This window comes from Ursus arctos, unplaced genomic scaffold (genome assembly GCF_023065955.2).
Source record: "Ursus arctos isolate Adak ecotype North America unplaced genomic scaffold, UrsArc2.0 scaffold_10, whole genome shotgun sequence".
Lineage (NCBI taxonomy): Eukaryota > Metazoa > Chordata > Mammalia > Carnivora > Ursidae > Ursus > Ursus arctos.
In genome coordinates, this window is record NW_026622764.1 from 12,244,175 (window position 1) to 12,264,024 (window position 19,850).

Here is a 19,850-nt window from a genome sequence, read left to right on the forward strand (position 1 = left end):
TCTGTTACAGTCGCCTGAACGGATGGAGACACGGGGTGTCTCTGAAACTCCCCCATGGTCGCGGCAGCTTGGAGTGGTCAACATGGCCCACATGATTTACACTTCAAAGTCCCAGGGGACCCCAGAGGTACGAATAGAGCAGCACCAGCACCGAAGTGGTTTGGGATCACTCGGAGCCACTGAACTAGACCACCTCATCCCCAAGCCTTGTAGAATCCCGGGACTGGTGGTTTCTAGGGGAGAATTTTCCCGAGACTGCCTCTGTCCCATCAGCTGCACCCTACACTCACCCGGGAGCCGGTCCTGCTGCTGGGGTGTGGGAGAAGCCTCTGGGACATAGCTGGTCTCTAGGGGCCCCTTTTCACAAAGGACGTGGACGGGAGCCCCCTCCCTGTCTTTGCTTTCATCCCTTGGGTTTTAGTCCTTTTATAGCCACGGACAGGCTCCCGGCAAGATTCTGCCTCCCCAGTGCCACGCCGTCTCGTCCGTGGCTAAGTCTGCTCGCTCCCCACCACAGGGACCGGCCACGTCCCCCCCTGGACAGCTCTGTCCCTGCAACCCGCCCGCATCAGACGGAAATAAAGACTAGACAAGGTTGGTAATGTTTTGCCTTAAAACTTCAATATGCTGGATTGTGGCGTGAGGTATTTTTATTCCCTTTTGTTAGTACTTAAAACCATCCGGTACACACTGTAAGGCAGACGATGAACACATCTCGAGCTCCTCATCCAGGGGTTCACTGTCGCGTCCACGCACACCAGTCCCGGCTTTGCCGGCTGGGGTGCAGGCACCGGGAGCCACCGGGTGGATGGGTCGCCCCCTCTGGACTGTGTCAGAAAGGGTTTAAGAATACTAGGGAATAGCAGCCACCCGATCTCCACAGAGAATAGGCAAACGGGTTGTGACTAGTGGGCCCAGCTGGTCCTGGAGCCACATTCCCTGTGTAGTCCAACTGTCAAGGATGTGCAAGGTCATACTGTTGATACCCCATGCCTGGGGGATGGGGGGATGAGTATAAACAAACAACAGGAGAAAAGAATGTTCTTGAAGACAGGCACAATATATACTACTACCGAATGTGCAGTTCCCAACCACAGTTGCAGGATATAGGTATGAGCACGGGGGCCAGGGGGCCTCGCCCCTCGCGTCATGGTGCTTCCGCGGCCCCTGGAAGCTCACGACGACCCTCCGTAACGTCACATATCACAAATGGCCCTGACCACAGACACACAGGTTCTCATGCTTGTGAGACAAGACAGTGAACACCACAGCTGCGGTCTTCCGTCGTACACGGCACTCCTGGGACAGGGAGAGCGCAGACCTCGGGCTGGAACTCTGCTGCTCCGCCCCGAGGACCCCCCCCCCCCCCACTACCCTTCGGAAAGAGGAATCACGGAAACAGTTTGGTCAGCTTGTGCCAAGAACAGCGTTGCACTGGAGCATAAAACCCCAAGAACGTACGTAGTGTGCTGCAAATCCTTCTGTTAATCCGAGAAGTAGACCCTACTAGCTTGCTATTATTATAAAAGTAGAAAGATTGAAAAAACGAAATCTGAAAATGATCTCATTTAAGACTGTGCCATGCATATCACAAACCTTGGAAAATTTTTTAAAATGCACCAGCCTAGTTTTTTTTTTTTAAGAAAAAGAAGAGCACTTGCCCTGTGTTTTGGTGGAACGGATGTGGTCGTACTGCTTTGAAGGTGCAGTTGGGGAAGAAAAACGGTCATTTGGCACCCTCTTAGCGACAAGGTTTTAATACTGGCACAAGCTAGAAGCAGCCCACCAGGAGGAGGACAGACGCAGGGCCACCAGCATCGGAGGCAGGAGCACCGTTCCGTTCCGATGACAAAGGAACAGCTCGGAAAGACAAGGTTAAAGACGGTTTTGCGGAGACAGAGGAGAGCTGCTGTAAAACCGGGTTTCGGTTTTCCAGACAGGTATTAATTTTACTGGGCTCTGTTAATACAGAGGATGGGCAGTGTCTCCCGGGGAAGCAGCCACCGCCGAGCCCGTCGCCATCAATACACGTGAGACTCCTTGTGACTCAGGATGGGGGCGTGGGAGGCGGAGCTGGTCGCGCTGCGGATCACCTCCATCCACCTGAGACCGGAAGACAAAACGGGGTCAAGGGCCGCGTTCTCTAAACCTGCACAGGACTTTTTCTTCTAACAGCTTCGTGATACTCAACACACCTCACTACTCACAAAACCACAGCACGGCGGACCAGGGCCTGGTTTGTGACGTGCTAGTTCAGCAGAAGGGGTCTCGAACTCTTGGCACCCAAATGCACGGGAGCAAGGTAAGGGTTCCTCGAGGTGTGCCTGAGGAGCAGTTTGAGAACCCCAGGCCTGGGCGCTCAATTTGTGGAGCAGCAGAAGCCCTAGGACACAGGCTGAGGCAGCAGCCCGCTCTGCTGGCCGTCGGCCTGCGGCCTGTTTTCTGCATTCGAGTATTTGCCGTACATTGGCTGCTGTCAAAAACGCCGGTGGACAAGGTCTGGAGGCGTTTTGGGGTGTCCAGGGAGGGGGTGCGGCTCCCCATCCTCTAACGCACAGGCCTGGGCTCCCCACCCCTCCAGAGAATTAAACGGTCCCCCATGTCAGCAGTGCCTGGGATGAGAAACGGGGAGTAGGGCTTATCACTGGTCTTTTTAGGATCTTGTCACTACAAGGCTCAACGGTCCTTGCCGCCACAGTGACAAGATCCCCCCCGGGCTCACTTTTCAAGCAGTGTACTTAGGAAGTGCGGTGTGGGGAGGCTTAAACCTTGGTTTCCCACCACCGTGCCGTTGCCCCTTCCACTAGCGGGCTCACAGGATGGGGGGGTAGCGGAGAAACGTGCTCTGGTCCTCTCAGCACGGCTCAGAGAGCCGTTTCTCCCTAAGGGGGCTGGGGACCCCTGGCCCTGTCTGGCCTGCCCACGTGGGTGCTTGAACAGTGACACCAGCTATAAGATCCAATGCCTGGGGGCCCAGAATTTCTATTTTAAATTTCAGGAATGGTCTGGAATTGGTCAAATGTGATAGTCTGGGTCTTTCCATCTTACTCTGAAGATTACGGCTCCTGGGCCCCATTCTGGCATGCAGATGGTCTTACTAATAAGGTAACCCTGAGAAGCTCTAGGATATGTTCCCGTCCTCGGGTGGTCTTTCGGCCCTAGCACAATCGGGCACGTTCTGACTAAATATTCCGGACACTAAAAACACACGTGAGAGATGTAAAAAAAAAAGTGCGCCGTGTTTAGCATTAACTCGACGCTTACAGGTTAACAGCTGACATTATTCAGCCAGGGAAGACTTTGGTTCTAGGAGAATAGAGGTGGATACAGGTGTCGGGCAGAGGGGACCACCTTCCTCCCCCCAAAGTTCAAGGACCTTTTGGAAGTAAGTAAGTGCCCAGGCCCCCAGGGGGCAGTGAGTAGCTGCTCCCTGCAGAGCCTCGTCCACTGCGCTCTCTGGGGAGAAAGGAGGGGCCTTTTTCTGGAGGTGCCTGGGCGGAGGGCGTCATTACCTTTCAAATGTATATTCGCTTTCAGCCCTGAAGTAATACACATGGGACTTGAAATGCAGCTTGAACACGTAGTCTTTGTGGATGTCCTCAGCCTCTGAGGGAATGGTGAGGGAGTAGCCGAGCAGGGGCAGGCTGGCCAGGGGGTGATTGTCCTGGGCGGAGTCAACAGAAGGGGGCTTTGGAGCGGTGGCCACAGGCGGGGGGTGGGGGGGGGGGCTAGCCGCAGCCTCTTGTCCCGCAGGCAGGTCCTCCCCCCTCCTGTGTTCAACCAGCAGCCGGTGGCCCTTTCCAAGGCCGCAGGGCTCCTCCCTTCACTTACCCAGGCCTGGGTAGCTAGAGTGCCCAGTTCTTCGTCCTTCCGGAAGAAGGCTGCCCCCCCCCCCCCCCCCCCCCCCCCGCCTTACGGCCATCTGCCCAGGGTGCGGCACTTACCTGGTGAGACTTGTAGAAGAACAGGCAGAAGTTCGTGAACACCACCCACAGCTTCTGCCAGCCGGTGCTGTTCTTGAACTTCCTCAGCAGGTTCCCAGACAACTGATTCTGCAAGACAAGCACGCCCGTGTCCCCGGGGACTCCGGTTGGGGCTTCTAGCTGGGGCCCCGCCGGACGCTTCCTACGTCTGCCTTAGGGGGACAGCCTGTGCTCCCGGTGGGTCCACTCTCTGAGCCTGATTGAACTCGTCCCTATCAGAGGGTAACTGACATCCTCCTGTGGTGACCTCAGTTGTTAATCGGGGTGTCCCAGGTAGGAGTACATCATGCCTCGTCCACTGTGCCTGCTGTCCCAGGGAGAGATGACACGCAGGCCGCCCGCAGTGCTGCACCTCGCCCAGGGATCCTCCCCTAGAGGGAACTGGGTGCTCCCCCGATTTCCGACCAGAGACCCAGCCTGGTGCCGCAGGAAAAGATCCATCACCCCTGGACGACACGCTGTCAGGGCCCACGCGCCAACTGGTGGCATCGGCCGGAACGCTGGCCTGCAGCAGAAGGCCTCCACCTGTGACTGCCCCCTAACGGGACAGTGAGCCCAACAGACAGGCATTTCCCCAGGTGGACACGGTGGGGACCAGACTGCCTGCCCACTGGGGCTGCAGAGCCGGTCGCTCATTACCACGGAGACTGAAAGCAGGAAACGGATGTTGGGGACAGTCTCACAACTTGGTGGTCAAATGGGCAAATTACTATATTAAAAATACCCGAGTCTGCTTTATTCTTCCAGCAAGCATCTTTAAGGTAGTTATGTAAGTTAGGTCCCTGTGCCAGGAGGAGAGAAGGTTCAGTGTCTCTGTCCTGGAGTTGCTGTCTGTCTGATGGGCAGACAGAAGCGAACAGGGCCTCGGGCTGAAAGAACACAGCAGGCAGACAGCCCCACAGACCTGTGGGTCCCCGCCAACGGCAGGAGTTCCAGGCAGAGCGTCCCATCACCGTCTGCCACTCACCCATAGGCGAATGTGACAAGAAAATGGGCTGCTGAGTGCCAAGCAGGTGATGGCAGCAAGCAGAATTGGGGGAGCCTCAGACACGATTCCGAGTCACACCAAAGGAAGGAGGGGCACACGCTCTCCTGCGGAACCCGCTCCCTCCAGCTAGAGTCTGAAAGCTCCTCCTCTTGACGCAGTCCCCACAGTGCGCTGGGCACGCTGTGACCCAGATCTTGGCAGGTGCGCGGGCGGCTCTAACCTGCGCTGCCACCTCGTTCTGGACACGCCACGCTCACACTCGGAACGGAGTGCCCTCTCCTTGCTTGCCCATCCTAGCAGCTTCCTGGTGTCACCGGCTGCACACAAACTCCCACTCCTGTTGGCTTCGCTCAGCCACACGGCACCGAAGCCCTGCCGCCTCTTTTCTCGAGAGGCTGAACCCACGGGGGGATGACTTAGGTCTGTCTGACCTGGAGCAGTTGTCCTCTGCTGCCCTTACCAGACAGGTCAACATCCTCGACCCATAGCCAGCCGACGCCCTGTTCCCCCGCTCCCTCGCACGGTGGCTGCCTCTCCTGGACTCCCCAAGGGAGGGAAGGCCTCTGCTCTGCCAGGTCCTGGCTCACATGCTGCTCAGCCTTTATTCTGCATCGGATTGCATCCCCCCCCCCCCCCCCGAGTTGTTCCAGTCCAAACCCTGTGGATGGGACTTATTTGGAAATCGAGTCTTTGCAGATGTCAGAGTTAAGACGCGGTCCTACTGGAGTAGGGTGGCTTCTTCATGCAGTAACCAGTGTCCTTATAAGATACAAACACAGACACACGTGGACACCAAGGGGGATGGAGGCCGAGATGGGGTGATGTGTCTAGAAGCCAAGAGACACCAAGGATGGTGGCAAATACCGGAAGCTGGGGGCGAGGCATGGGAGGGCCCTTCCTCAGCTTCTAGCACCCCAAGGGGATGAGCTTCCCTTGTGTGAAGCAGCTGGTGTTAGGGCAGCCCAGGAGAGTCAGAGACCCCACCGTGATTCTCTGTCTCCGTGCTGTCCCTTCCCTCCTGGTCCCCCCCGGGACCCAAATTGCCCCCCTCTCCCCAGGCCTCTAGCGCCTGCCAACTCCGATCCAGAACACGAGAACGCTCCACTGGCTCTCCCAGCACCAGACCCCCACGTCGAATGTGGACCCCGGGGCTCCTGGCTTGCCCACAACCTTTGGGTTGCACCCAGCACCTCTTCACATCTTCCCCAAATATCCCCAATACTCCTCTCCACCTGCAGGAGTCCAGCAGGAGCAGCGGAGTCAGGAGGGAAGGGACTGCCACCCTCTCCCATCGCTCAGTGGGACCAAAGGGCCTGGCGAGGGGGGACCTGGCAAGGATGGGGGAACTCGCAGAGGGACAGACGAGCCAATTCCACGCTTAGTTCACCTGCGTTATTCCCCGGGGGCTCGAGGTCCACCCTACGGCGGCCGACCGACTTCCTGGGCGGACCAGGTAATGTGCAGTCGAGGCTCATGAGGCCAAGCGGCAAAGTCAGATACGTGTCGTAGCCAATTAACGCCAAACTCTGTTCTTAGCTCACGGGCTGTGACCAGCCAAGGCCGGGTGGGATGTGCCCGCGGGCCGGTTTGCTGACCGGCTCCGTACACACACCTGTCCCCTCAAAGGACCTGGCCTTAACAGTGTCCGGGCCGCCAGGACCACCTGACTTCAGGGGTTGCTGCCTTGTTGAGTGGTCTCAGCGCTTCCAGGCTGGCAGAGGTTTCCAGCCTGCCGGCTTCCCATGTTTGACGCTCCTAACCATGGGCCGGGAAGCTGGGTATCGAGTGCAGCAGAGGCCCCTTCTCCCCCACTGACGCACTCCTCCAGTTTCCTCGGGCCAGCTGGACACGAGATGGGCCCAGGGGTCCCTGCCCACCAGACGGTCGCCGGTTCTTCCCAGCTCCCTCCGTGCTGGAAAGATCCCCACCCTGCCCAGTGCCTGGGAGAATCTCTAGCTCCAAAGTGAAGGGAGGGAGGACGCGAGTACAGTGAGCTGGGCAGAGGGACAGACTCTGCCCATCCCTGTGCAGTCGGAGGAGAGGGGCCGCTCACTGCCAGCCGCCAGGAAGGCCTGGCACCAGGGGAACCCAAGCAGCACACCTGTCACCCCGGGCCTGCATCGCACACGGGTGCTCGTGGGGCTTTAGGCCACTGTCTGCAGCAGGGCAACTCGGCAAACACGGCGCCGAGGAACCGTGACAGTCACACCCAGAGAACTGTCCCAGACCCTATGGACTCGCCATCAAGAGCTGTCTGGCACGTCCCCAGCACTGCTGGCTCAGGAGCAAGCCCTCCGCCGTCCTTGGCTCCCCATCTCCTGTGATGTGTTCTGGGCCAGGCCCATTTAGGGATTCAGAGGCTTTCGGGTTTTAAGGTGGCCCAGCGCCTCTGCTGGAAGGCGCCCATGGGCAGAGACCCCAGCACGCTTGTGTGGCCGGTCCCGGCAGTTCTCCGCGAGCTACAGTCCACACGGCCCCACCGTCCCTGCTTCCCCGCGCTGCCACCTGCAGCTGACTTCCGCCCGCGCAGGGCACCCTCCGCCGCGCCAGGGGCCGTACCTCCACGGCGACGCTGAAGTCCACCATGGAGACGCTGGTGTTGCGGTGCCAGCACACGTGCACCATGGTGTTGCCACGGTGGGGGGCCTGGCGCTCCAGCGACGTGCGCGAGGCACTCAGGTCGTCCTCCGACTCCTGGTCGGCCACAGCGGCCTCATCCGGGGACTCTGCAGGATGTGACAAAAGGCGGTGCTTCAGATCGTTGCCAGGAGAAGAACCCTTCCCGGACCCTCCCAGGTGCTGAACGGGGCGGGACGGCCGGGGGCACTCACCTGGGGAGCCCCGTGCACCCCCCGAGCAGGAAGTCACGCTAGCAGCCATCTGCTGGTCAGGGTCCCACCCTCGGGGGGGTGTCCCACCAGCCCCTCTGCCAGGGAGCCCCCAACACACCTGGGCACCGGGGCCTGTGGTGCTCGCCCAGCACGGACGGCCTGGGTTCCTCTCCCTACTGCCGGCACTCTACGTGACAGGCGGCGATGCTGGCCCAGAAAAGATGACCTCCCTGCTCCCTCACACTGTTCTAGGGGGTGTTTTAATTTCAGGGAGTGGAGGTTCCTTCATTTTTAGTTTTATTAAACACAAATGTCTGTCAACATAGCCAAACTATGGAAAGAGCCCAGATGAACGGACAAAGAGGTGGTGTATCTAGACAACGGGATATCACTCAGCCATCAGAAAGGGCGGAATCTTGCCATTTGCAAAGACGTGCATGAACCTAGGGGGTATGAGGCTAAGTGAAAGAAGTCAGAGAAAGACAAATACCATATGATTTCACTCATACGTGGAATTTAAGGAACAAAACATGAACATGGCGGGGGGAAACAGGGAGACAAACCATAGGAGACTCTCAACTACAGACGACAAACAGGGTGGATGGAGGAAGGTGGGTGGGGGATGGGCTGGATGGGGGATGGGTGTTCAGGAGGGCACCTGTGATGAGCACTGGGTGTTGTATGCAATTGCCGAGTCACTGAATTCTACTCCTAAAGCCAATGCTGCACTGTACATTAACTAACTAGAATTTAAATAAAAATTTGAAAAAAAACATGTATAGAAAAAAATAGGACATGTCAAATTGATAACAGCAGCTATATTAAACTACTTGGATTAGAGGGACTTCTCTTTTTCTATTTTATGAACTTCTAATTACATGATTTTGTACATACGTAATAAAAAATTAGAAATAAAAAAACACAAATGTCAATCACAGAGATGGGGCCCACCTGGTGATTTTTAAATGTAACAGGATGTCCCCCCTCTGTGAGCCAGAGCTGTCCCACCCGCCACGGCTAGCTCCTGGAGGCAACGTGCCCGTGTGACACCAGGAAGGGCCCCCCCCCCTCACTTACTGTTGTCAGGGGGGCTGCTGGCCAGGAACTCGGGGGTGGGGCCACTGCTTTTCTCTGCCAAATCGATGGCCATCTGGATATCCTCAACCCACTTTTCCATCTCGGACCTGGAGCTGAAGAGACGAGGGCAGGATTTCAGACCACAGCAGGGGAAAGGGTGGACAGGGGAGAGGTCGGGTGTCCGGTTACCTGGCCGCCACAACGATGGACTGCCGCTGGCCTCGGAGGGTTAGGCAGTGGGGCACGCCCCACTCGTCTTCGCTTTCCTCGATCTGTGGGACGAGCGTGCGTAACGTTACTGCCAAGAGGCAAGTGGGATACGCAGCATTTTCAAAAGTTCACTACAGTGCCTACGGCTCAGAGGAACCACATCAGAAAAATCACAGGCAGCTGAAAGGAAGGTCCAAATGCACGGAGTTGCTTTTTGGCAGAGCCCGTAAACTTCCCTCTCTCCGGTGACTGAGGAGAGTGGGGGTCTAAGCCGGGGAATCAGCCCGTGCAGCCTGGCATCCTGGCTGCCATCATGGAGACCGGCCCACTGGCGCATCTCTGCGGACGGACAGGTGGCCCCTGCTCTAGGGGTGGGCTCCACCGCTCCATGTGGATGGGGACGACTGTCTTTCACCCTGGGGCCCCCCACAGGGGCAGTGAGAGGCAGACGCATACCTCATCGCCACGTCAGCTTGCTTCCTCACTTGATTCTAGAAGAAATTACCTGTACGTCTCACGTGCAGGAGGAGCCGTGTCCTGAGCCCCTCTTGGGGAGCCCGAACAGGCCCCAGGGTGCCTGTTACGACCCTCCTTTTCCTTCCTCAGGTCGCGGACTCCCACTCCCTTTAGCTTGACGTGCCGCCTGCAGGCAGTGCGCAGGGAGGGCCCCGATCGCGTGCCCACGGCGCATACTCACGGTCAGGCCGTACAGCGGGAGCTGTCCGTGGACTTTAAACTGATTCGAGGCCGTCAGCCCCCTGCTCGTGTACAGCAAGACGTCGTTGAACTGGAGGAGCAAAGACAAGCGTGGGTGAGACGGACGGGCTCCAGTGAGACAGCAGGTGCGGACAGTATGTTCTCAGAATCTTGCACGGCAGCTCGCTGATTGTGGCCACTCCTCCTGCCCTCCAGGTGGCCCGGGCCCCGCCCTATGACCCCGTGGGGTCCCCCATCCCCGTGAAGATCGACAGCTCTTGCCACTTACCAGGAAAAACATGCGCTGCTGGAGCCCTTTGCCGGAGAGCTTGCTGAGGCTGCCCAGGCGGATGAACTCCTGCAGAGCAAACAGAGCGCGAGGGTTGGCGGGGAGCGTGCAAGCCGCGTAAGCGGGGACATGCCAGCGGCCTCATGCCACGCTCCCTTTCACGGCCAGAACCACGGCGATCATAGTGACTGTCTACTGAAGGCTGCTGTCCCTCCCAGGAACCCACAAGGCAGGGACTCCAGTCAGCTCCGCTCACAGAGAAACCGGCGCTCAGAGGCTCTGCGCTGGATCCCTGGGCCCGGCAGGCTTCCCGCTCCAAGGGAGGTGGCAGGGGCCCCGGCCACATGCGGAGTGGCAGCAGGGCACTGAGAAGACAGATAAGCCAGAGGGGAGGACTACAAACCCAGGAACTGCTCTATGACTCACAGCTCTGGTTCCTGGAAACAAGCAGCCGTGCTCTAGGATAACACAGCCAGAAGCAAATGTGTCTAAGGAATTCCTCCTCCCGGATTAATAAACTAGAGGGCAGGGGTCATTTGGGGAATCTTAAAAACAAACAAACAAAAAACCCCAAAAAACCCAAACCCCACAAAACTATCATTTTTTTAAAAATTGTGGTAAAATACACATAAAAATGACCATTTGTGACCTTTAGTGCACTCAGAGTGTATGCATTGCTACTATCTAGGTCTGGAAATGTTCATTACCCAAAAGGAAATCCATACCCCCATTAGGCCTCCCCACTTCCCCCTTTCCCTAGCACCTGACTCCCACCAATTTGGTTTTTTTCTTTATGGATTTGCCCATTCTGGATACTTCCTATAATTTGAATCTTGTCACACGTGACCTTTTGTGTCTGGCTTCACCCACTCGGCGTGTATTCAAATTTCATCCACAGTGGGGTATGTATCAGAGCCCCCTTCCTTCCCGGGCCTATTTCATGGTATGGATACACCATACTGTGTTTATCCACTCACCTGATGGACACTTGGGGTTTTTTCCCCTATTGGCTACTATGGACAGTGTTGCTGTGGACATTCACGTTCAAGTTTTTGTTTGAGGGGGCACCTGGGTAAGCGTCTGCCTTCAGCTCAGGTCATGATCTCATGGTCCTGGGATGGAGCCCTGCATCAGGCTCCCTGCTCAGCAGGGAGCCTGCTTCTCCCTCGCCCTCTGCCCCTCCCCCCTGCTCATGCTTTCTCTCTCAAAAATACAATCTTAAAAAAAAAAAAAAAGGAAGTGCTTTCCCATATATTTCTTAAAACAAAACTTTTTTGTTTGAACACCTGTTTTTAGTTCTTCCGGGTATATACTGAGGAGTGGAATTTCTGGGTCATATGGAAATTCTACGGTTAACTTACTAAGGAACCACCAAACTGTTCTCCATCGTGCTGCTTCTAACACCTGCTGTAAGTTCATGAACTTTTTCACGGTCCTCCCGTAGAGGCGGGGTCTCTGTCTGCTGCCCTTGGATGGGGGTGGGCTGGTGACTGGTTTGACCAACAGTGTGTGGACCTGACGTTACGTGACTTCCAAGACTAGGTCATAAGACCACACGTAGCCTCTGCTTTGTCCCTGGGAATGCTTGCTCTTGGAACCCTGAGCGGCACACAGCATTAAGACTACCCCGAACCCAGGGGCAGCCGGCTTCGCACGGGCTCCGTGGGGCACAGTGCCAGCTGAGCCTCCAGATGTCCCTGCCAGGTGTCAGCCTCGGACCCTCCAGACCAGTCCTTCTGGGACCCCGTCAGTGCACAGGGAGAAGAATCACCTGGCTAAATCCTGCCCGATTCCTGACTCGCAAAACCATGACCTATCCTGAACAGTAGTTTTCAGCCGCTACGTGTTGGAGTAGTTTGCCGCGTATCAACAGACTTCTAGAGCACCTGCCACAAGATTTTTTTTGTGCTCACGACAGCTACTGAGCCAAGGACTCCGCCAACTCATTTTGATTCTATAGACTTCTGCACAACCTGACTCAGCTCTCCGTTTTTTTCATGAAATGTGGATCAAAGACCATGTCTGCCGGCAGTTTGACTGCCATGTTTTGGGGACCAACAGAGGAACATATAATAAATCCTTGCAGGAACTCAGGATGGATCCTATCAGACATCCACCATGCGATCCGAGGAAATGTCTGGAGGGCACCACGGCCAGGCAGCCGAGCGTGGGACCGGGACTCGCACCTGCACAGTCGGAACACGTGTGTTTTCTAACAGATCTGAGGGAGCCTGACAGTTTTCTGTGTGGGAGACAAGGTGCCCTGGGACACGCACTGCACGAAGATGGGAGCCCCACCTGTGTTCTGGGGGGCTTCAGTGGCAGGGAGCAGAAGGGTTGTGGACTCAGATACCAATGTCTGAGGCTAGGGATGGAAAATGTCTTGTGTCTAGAATTGTTCTTTTTAAACTACAGAAGGGCGGAGTGCAGGGCTGGGGAAAGGCCCCGAGTATCCTTAAGAGCCAGCTGCTTCCTTCTGGAGGGAAATCCAGTCCACACCTCTGAGTTTTAACCAAACAAACCTCACCCCCCTCCAGTCCCTGCTTCCTTTCTGCATGTGCTCCTCCAGCAGGAAGGCCAGCCCAGGAAGAGCTGTCCCTCAGGCACACGCTCCTTGGGATGAACACCGTCAGGGGGGCTGCCTCTGGCCGGTGTGCTGTGGCCTTAATGCTTCGGGGGGGAAAGCCTGTCCTCTGGATGTGATACGGTCTCAGACTGACCCCCACAGGAAGGGGAGCAGAACTGCGCCCAGCTAGGAACTGCACTGCAGTAGCCCAGGGGGCGTCTCTAAAATGATCTGCTCCCCCTTTAAATCTCAATACTTAAAATTCCACCTATAGACAAATCAGGGCTTTCTTCCTACCCATGAGGTTATCTGATAATTTAATTAATGATAATCAGTTAGCCCTGGTATATGGAAGACCCCATCTTAGAACTTGTTCCCCAGAGGGCCTCTGATTCCCTCCTTACCATTTCATTCAGGGTTGACTTGCGGCACCCCAGTTCCAACTTCACCTTTATAAGTAATAATAAGCACCTGCTATGTGCCTGACATCAGCTGGGTGCTTACATTAGCACCGTATGGGAGCCTGTACGTTCAATATTTATCCCCATTTTTCCGATAAAGAAACTAAGGAGCAAAATGATTTAGAACCTGCCCAAGATCAGTGAGTGACAGAACCCATATTTAGCTAAACGCCTCCCACGGTGCTAGCCTATGACTCACTACCCTTACAGTAAGTATAGGCTTAATCTCTTCAAATAACTAGAGGTGGGGGAGGAGAAAATAAGTCACATTTGTTGTGTTATTTTTACACATTAAATCTCATTTGATCCTTAGGGCCTACAAGGGAGAGCATAGGATGCCCATGTTACGGAAAGGAACATTCTGGTTGGTTGAAACGCCCAGCTCTGGGCGAGCTAGGACCTGAGCCTGGGGCCTCCTGCTTCAATTTGCTTCTCTTTTTATAGAACCATGGGACCTTCCCTCAAAATTAAAAAAAAAATTTTTTTGTTAAAAGATTTTATTTGAGAGAGAGACAGCACAAGCAAGGTGTGTGTGTGTGTGGGGAAGGGTAGAGGGAGAAGCCGACTCCCCACGGAGCGGTGAGTCCGATGTGGGGCCAAAAAATTCTTTACAGGCGGTCTCTTTGCCAGGGAGCATAACAGGCTACGTATTTTTGAACATCCAAGTTAGGAGAAAATCACATGGATTCCACTGGCCTTTCCTATGGCTTCCGTGTGGATGGGTAAACGTGGTTCTTACGTGCTGAGGCCCAGCAGAATGTTCTCACAGGCAGAGCTGAAGCAAGCCCCAGCCTTCATTTCCACCCTGCATACACCGCCACATACACCTCTTCTGACAATCCCTCACGACTAGTTTTCCGGTCTTGTAATTAGGCTCCCTGTCGGGAAGACCCAAATACACGGGGAGATGCTCTCGTCTTCCCTCCACTACAGACGTAAAGTTCCCGGGGCAGCTGCCTGGCAGACAAGATGGAAAGACCCTGGCACGCCGGACGCAGCACCTGTCTGAAGATTAGGCAGATACGGGGCTGGGCGGCACAGGTCGTGAGATCGAGCCCTCTGTCGGGCTCTACGCTCAGCGCGGAGTCCGCTGGAGATTCTCTCTGCCTCGGCCCCTCCCCCCGGCTCACGGGTACGTGTGTGCGTGCGCACGCTCTCTCTCGCTCAAATAAATAAATCTTAAAAAAAAAAAAAAAAAAAGATGATTAAGGCTGATGTGCATTAGACCAAAGGCGCCAAAACTTTCTTTGGAGCCTGGGTGACGTCTGCTTGGAAATGGGGCCGCTCGAGGGATAAAGATCCCGTGGACAGAGCTGGTGAGTTGTACCACCTCGCATCTTTGATCCCTGGGTAATGCTCGCTTCCTAGGAAGAGAACTGAAAGCAGGCAGGCGGCCCCCGGTTTTCGCGCCCCCCTGGCCTGCAACGAGCGCGTGCGCGCAGCGAGGCCCTGCTTCCCCTGAGTGACCTACATTTCGTGAGAGGCAGGGTGGGCGGAGGGAACCGCTTACGTGAACGCGCATCTCTCCTAGAATCACGTTCTGGCTAAAACCTTACTTTAATTCTGCATTAAAATTATATTATGCACAGAAAATTGCATCTTTTAAAAAAATTCTTTTCATCCTCACACGGGAATTTACGTGCTTTTGGGCACTAATTTTCCTGTGCCTTTGTATCATTTTACCCAATTGTTAAAAAAAAAATTTTTTTTTTCCCTTGGCTTCCATTTCCATTTACCTAACTTTTGAAAACTAAAATAAGCTATCTCAGATCCTCTCAGAATTTGGTAGGAAGAAAGTAAATTAGCCAATCAACCGGTAAGGGGGAAAAAGTAGACCAGGAGGCCAAAGGCTTGCTTTATCTCCTGACACACAATTTTTGAGTGACACTGTCATGGTCAAGGCGTCTTCCAGTTGCCTCGCAGCAAGAACAAGAGGCCGTGTTCAAAAGGTTCCAATTTAAGTCACTTAAACCTGGCCTTCCTGGCTTTGCCTCAGGCAGCTGCTTACCCTTCCCGGAATCACGAGATTGTCGATGCCAATCAAGTCTTTCTTGAGTTCGTGCAGCTTCTGGAAATTCTCCATCTTGATCATCGTACCGTGAAGTTGTGCTACCATCTCCGTAATCTCTGCCAGGGCAGCTGACGAAGCGAACAGACACAGAAACCGCGGCGTGAGTGGCACGAGTGGCAGACCCGGGTGTCCCCCGCCGCCCCGGTATCCAGGGTAACAGCCCCCAGTAGCTGAACTAAGTTGGACGCCCTCCTCCTGGGGGAAAACACTGCTATTCCTAATAAACATTTCTCACAAATAAAAATTTGCATTACGTTTTTATTTGCTTTACTTGAGTTTCCCAAAAAATGCATTTTGAAAATGTAAATGGCCCCTTCGTAGCTATAGGGTGGACCGCTGTCCTTCGGTTGGAATCACTTGGCACGGGAACTGGGGGGGGGGAGCAAGCTGTAGGGAGATAAGCAGGAGAGGACCTGGAATTTTGTCGCCAGGGCTTTCCTGTCACCTGGAAAGAACAGAGTCCAGGGGGGCCACAGAAAAATCTGGGGCAAAGGAGGGATCCTTCTGGGAGCGAGTCTCACGGACAGTGCGACACTTTGGGGCACCGGACATACCAGCACCCCCCCCCCCCCGCCCCCCAGTTCTTCCTTCTGCAGCAATTACACGGTTTCCAAGATGACTGCAGAGAATAACCACACAAGCAGCCGTCTTCTGCAGCACGGGCACATCTCCCTCGCGCGGGTACGAACCCGAGATGGCGAAGGAGCAGACGCCCAACTGGGCCGAGTTTTAGCTTCTGTAAATCCACAGAAGCCGAGCATTAGGAAGTTTCGTCTGGAAATACTTGCCAGCTGGGGCGCCTGGGTGGCACAGATGATTAAGTGTCTGACTTTTGGTTTTGGCTCAGGTGGTGGTCTCAGGGTGGTGGGATCGAGCCCCGCACTGGCTCTGTACTTGGTGGGGAGTCTGCTTGTCCCTCTCCCTGTGCCCCTCCCTCTGCTCAAGCACACCCTCTCAAATAAATCTTTAAAAAAATTAAATAAAAAACTAGCCTATGAGATTTGTCTACATATCCTAGATACCAAGGGATTGATTCTGCTGCAACAAGCCCCACATCCCCATTTCCCTCCTTAAAACCCTTCCTGTCTTTCCTTTGCTCTTCTTTGCAGTCTTGTGGGGTTCATGAGGCCCCACGGGATCTGGTCTCTGCTTACTTGGCCAGTTTCGTTTCTGCTGCTATCCCTCTGTGTTCTACACAGAACTTTTACTTTCCGGAATGTTCCACAGTCTCTGTCCCCTGTGGACCTCTGTACGTGCTGTTCCCAACTCTATCCAGGAAAACTCCTATATTTTATAGGTTAGATCTAAACTTGAAATAATCTTTCCCTCAGAAAGCTCCCCCTGAGCCCCGAAAGCTGGGTCAAGTCACAGGTCAGGCACTGCCCAGATGTCCCGCCCTCTGTGCCCACTAGCTGGCCCTGTGCATGGGGCCACATCGGTGTCCTTCTCTCTTGTATGCCTACTACACAGCAGGTGCTCAATGCCTCTCTGGTGTGTGAGAGCCTGGACAGGGGCCAGGGCACGGAGTTCTGACTGTAGCCTGAGGGAACCAGGTGTCACCCAGGTTTTAAGCAAAAGAGTAAGAGGTACATTTTACAGAGGGGAGGGGGGTGGGGGAATGGGATAGACCGGTGATGGGTAGTAAGGAGGGCACATATTGCATGGTGCACTGGGTGTTATACACAACTAATGAATCATCGAGCCTTACATCGAAAACCGGGGATGTACTGTATGGTGACTAACATAATAAAAAATCATTATTAATTTAAAAAAAAAAAAAAAGAGTAAGAGGTACATTTAGAAAAAGAGGACACAGATGGGAGGTGTTCATAATACTTTAGGAGAGAGACACCAGTGGCCCACATATCTCATCTATAAAATGGGGTAACAGTAGTTGTTGTTGTTGGTTGTTAAAGGAGTGAAGGCGTCACTATTCCTAAGATACCTGGCACAGTACCTGGCCCAGCGCTGGGCCAGCGACAGGGAGTAATGTCATCCTGACAGGAGAGGATGGTCAGGAACACGGGGTCTGCGTTTAGGCCCCGCGTCATTTGCTTTCCAGCTGTGTGACTCTGGGCATGTTCCTTAACCTCTCTGGTCTCAGCAGCCCCTATATGTAAAACAGCCACGCCTTGTAGGCCGGTCATGAGTACTAGGAGTCATTACAGGTGAGGTGCTTCTGACGGTGACCAGCACCTCAGAAAGGCCCGGCCGCAAGCTGCAGTAGTACTTGGGAGAGGCCACTTTCCGTAGTCAGTCCAAGGAGGGAGTGCGGTGGAGGGATGCTGCCTGGAGGGGGCGGACTCTAAGTGCGGCAAACCAGCCAGGATCAAAGGAGAAGGGGGCTCCTAGGGCCCACGGCCACGTCCTTTATGGAAAGACCAGGGTAAGGGAAGGCGGGACCACGAAGGCCCGGCCCGCGGTGTCCTGCCCCCCGCCCCGGCTCACCGCGGCAGTCCCTGAAGTCGGCGTGGTGCGGCGGGTGGTGCTTGCACAGCCGCTCCAGGACCTGCTTGTAGTGCATGAGCCGGTGCAGCGGGCGCAGGAGGAAGGTGTTGAGCGGCAGGTAGCAGACCTTCTGCAGCTCGAAGTCCCGGCACACGGTCTCCAGCCGCCGCGAGCTCCTGATGCCCGTCTCCAGCGCCTCCAGGGCTTCGCTGTGCTTCCACAGGTGAGCCGCCAGTTGCTGGTGGGGGCGAGAGACAGGTGCGCATGCATCCCACCCAGCCTGACGCCCGAAACGAAGGTCGCCTCGGCTCGCGTGGCTTCATTTCGTTCTCTTTCTCATCGTCCCCATTTCGCTCTGTACTTCCTGATTTCAGTGAGGTTCCCGGGACGAAAGGAAAAGCTCTATGAAAGCACGACGCGGCTGAACACACTTAGGGATTTTGGAGTAGACGTGTATGTTACCTTAGAGGTGAGACTGGCGAAAAGGAGGGGAATAAACAAACAGGAGCTCCTTCAGGGGGCCTGTGGTTTTCTTCTAAATGTCACCAGATGACAAAGAGACCAGGGCCCATTCAATAAATGTCATAGTTATTTATTTCTGTGGAACTCACCCCTTTCACTTATCAGTAAGCATCTGCCACTCGCCACCTGCTCGGCTCGATCCTAGGGAGCTGCGTGACACTTAGACATGGACCCTCCTCTACTGGGGTCCGACAGAGATGCTTCGCTTGACCAACCTTTCTTCAGGCTCCTGAGCCTTCTCCTTGACCTGTGAGCTTCCTCACTGAAAGCCAGTGTTAGCAAAAACCCTGCTAAGTCAGCCTAACCAGAACCCCCCCCACCCTGGATGTCGGGTCACCCTTGACATTGGGTTCCTCATCTCTCATCATCCCCAAGTGGTATCAGATCACCCCATCTTCAGCAAAGAAGGCTGTTGGGTTGGTTCAGCCAGAACCCGACTTACCCGATGTTTCCTCTGCTTACGTTCCCATCCTCTGACCCCCACGCTGCCCCTTGGCTAGAAATCCCCGATTGCCCGAGCTGTCTTCAGAGTTGAGCCCAGTCTCTTCCCCACTGAAAACCCCACTGCAGGGGACTCTACCCCAGTCACAACAGTCCTGAATAAAGTCTGCTGGACCATCTTTAGCACGCGCCGTTGGAGATTCCTTTCCTGTCATAGCTCATGGTGGAGACTGGCGAGGGTACAGAGTTGGAGAAAAAAGCATTAACAGAGGAATTCATTCTCCAGGGCAGGTGGGGAAGAATCACAAGGGAAGGACGTTTCCAGACAGACAAAGGTAGTAAGATGGGCACAAGGATGTCCAGAACGAGAGAACAGCAGTTGTCCTCCCAGGGGCGGGCTTGCTCTCCCCGCGCCGCTCGCCACGCCCCACAAAGGCTTCCTGAAGAGCCTGAGACGCGGCAGGTCTGGATGGGAGGCCCACCGCTTGCCTCGGCCGGGCCGCCCTGAGATTCTCTAGCCTTAGGACGGGGGCCGCCACCCCGGCTTGGGACAAGAAAACCAAGAGAACATTCCAGATTCCCCCATTTTTTGAATCCTTTACCAAGTCCTTCCGATTCTACCTCCTAAAAACATCAAACCTTTTCTTGTCTTTCTCTGCACGGTCATTGCCCTGGTCTGGCCTTGCACCACCTGCCACTGTGGGCGTGTCTCCATGGGGCCTCTGCCTCCACGCCTCACCCCTCCACACCTAAGCCAATGACAGGAACTGCCGATGGAGCTCAGCTCATAGCCTCTTGGCTGGAACATGACAAGAGCCACCCCCATCTCGGGACAACCTCCAGAGTCCTCAGCAGGGCACGCGGGGCCCATGATATAATCTCCTACCCCTCCTATCTTGCTTCTTGCCATCATCGCAGGGCCACCCTGAACTTGAACGTGCCAGGCTGTTGCACTCAGAGCCTCTGCACACGACACTCCTGTTTGGACCCCTGTCGGCCTCAGCAACTCCCTCGACACCACTAGCCTCCACCAGTTAGGGACACCTTTAGCTTCCTGTACTTAGGCTGCATTTGTCCACTGTCGCCCTTCTCACATGATGTCCCCTGCTCTCCTGCTCCCCTGCTGGGGTTGATTACTTTAAAAAAATACACAGATTCATAGAAACTTGCAAAGAGATGTCCAGGGAGGGCCTTCACCCAGCCTCCCCCAGCCTCACCATCCTGTGTGACTACAGCATGACGTCAACACCAAGAGACTGAAGTGGTC

General features: G+C 55.1%; 1 protein-coding gene across 4 annotated transcripts in view; it reads right to left on the minus strand.

Moving 5' to 3' along the window:
* Positions 1-599: 599 nt before the first annotated feature.
* FARP1 (FERM, ARH/RhoGEF and pleckstrin domain protein 1) overlaps positions 600-19,850 on the minus strand; it is a 267,311-nt gene continuing 248,060 nt past the window's right edge. For all 4 annotated transcript variants that reach the window (XM_026493504.4, XM_044381909.3, XM_026493502.4 and 1 more), the window contains 10 exons: positions 17,621-17,858; positions 15,110-15,240; positions 10,075-10,143; positions 9,787-9,876; positions 9,069-9,151; positions 8,880-8,992; positions 7,531-7,697; positions 3,945-4,052; positions 3,513-3,664; positions 600-2,103 (listed from right to left, as the gene is read on the minus strand). In XM_026493504.4, the coding sequence (XP_026349289.1) occupies positions 2,022-2,103; positions 3,513-3,664; positions 3,945-4,052; positions 7,531-7,697; positions 8,880-8,992; positions 9,069-9,151; positions 9,787-9,876; positions 10,075-10,143; positions 15,110-15,240; positions 17,621-17,858 (1,233 nt within the window). In that variant the 3' untranslated portion in view covers positions 600-2,021. The remainder of the gene's footprint in view (positions 2,104-3,512; positions 3,665-3,944; positions 4,053-7,530; positions 7,698-8,879; positions 8,993-9,068; positions 9,152-9,786; positions 9,877-10,074; positions 10,144-15,109; positions 15,241-17,620; positions 17,859-19,850) is intronic.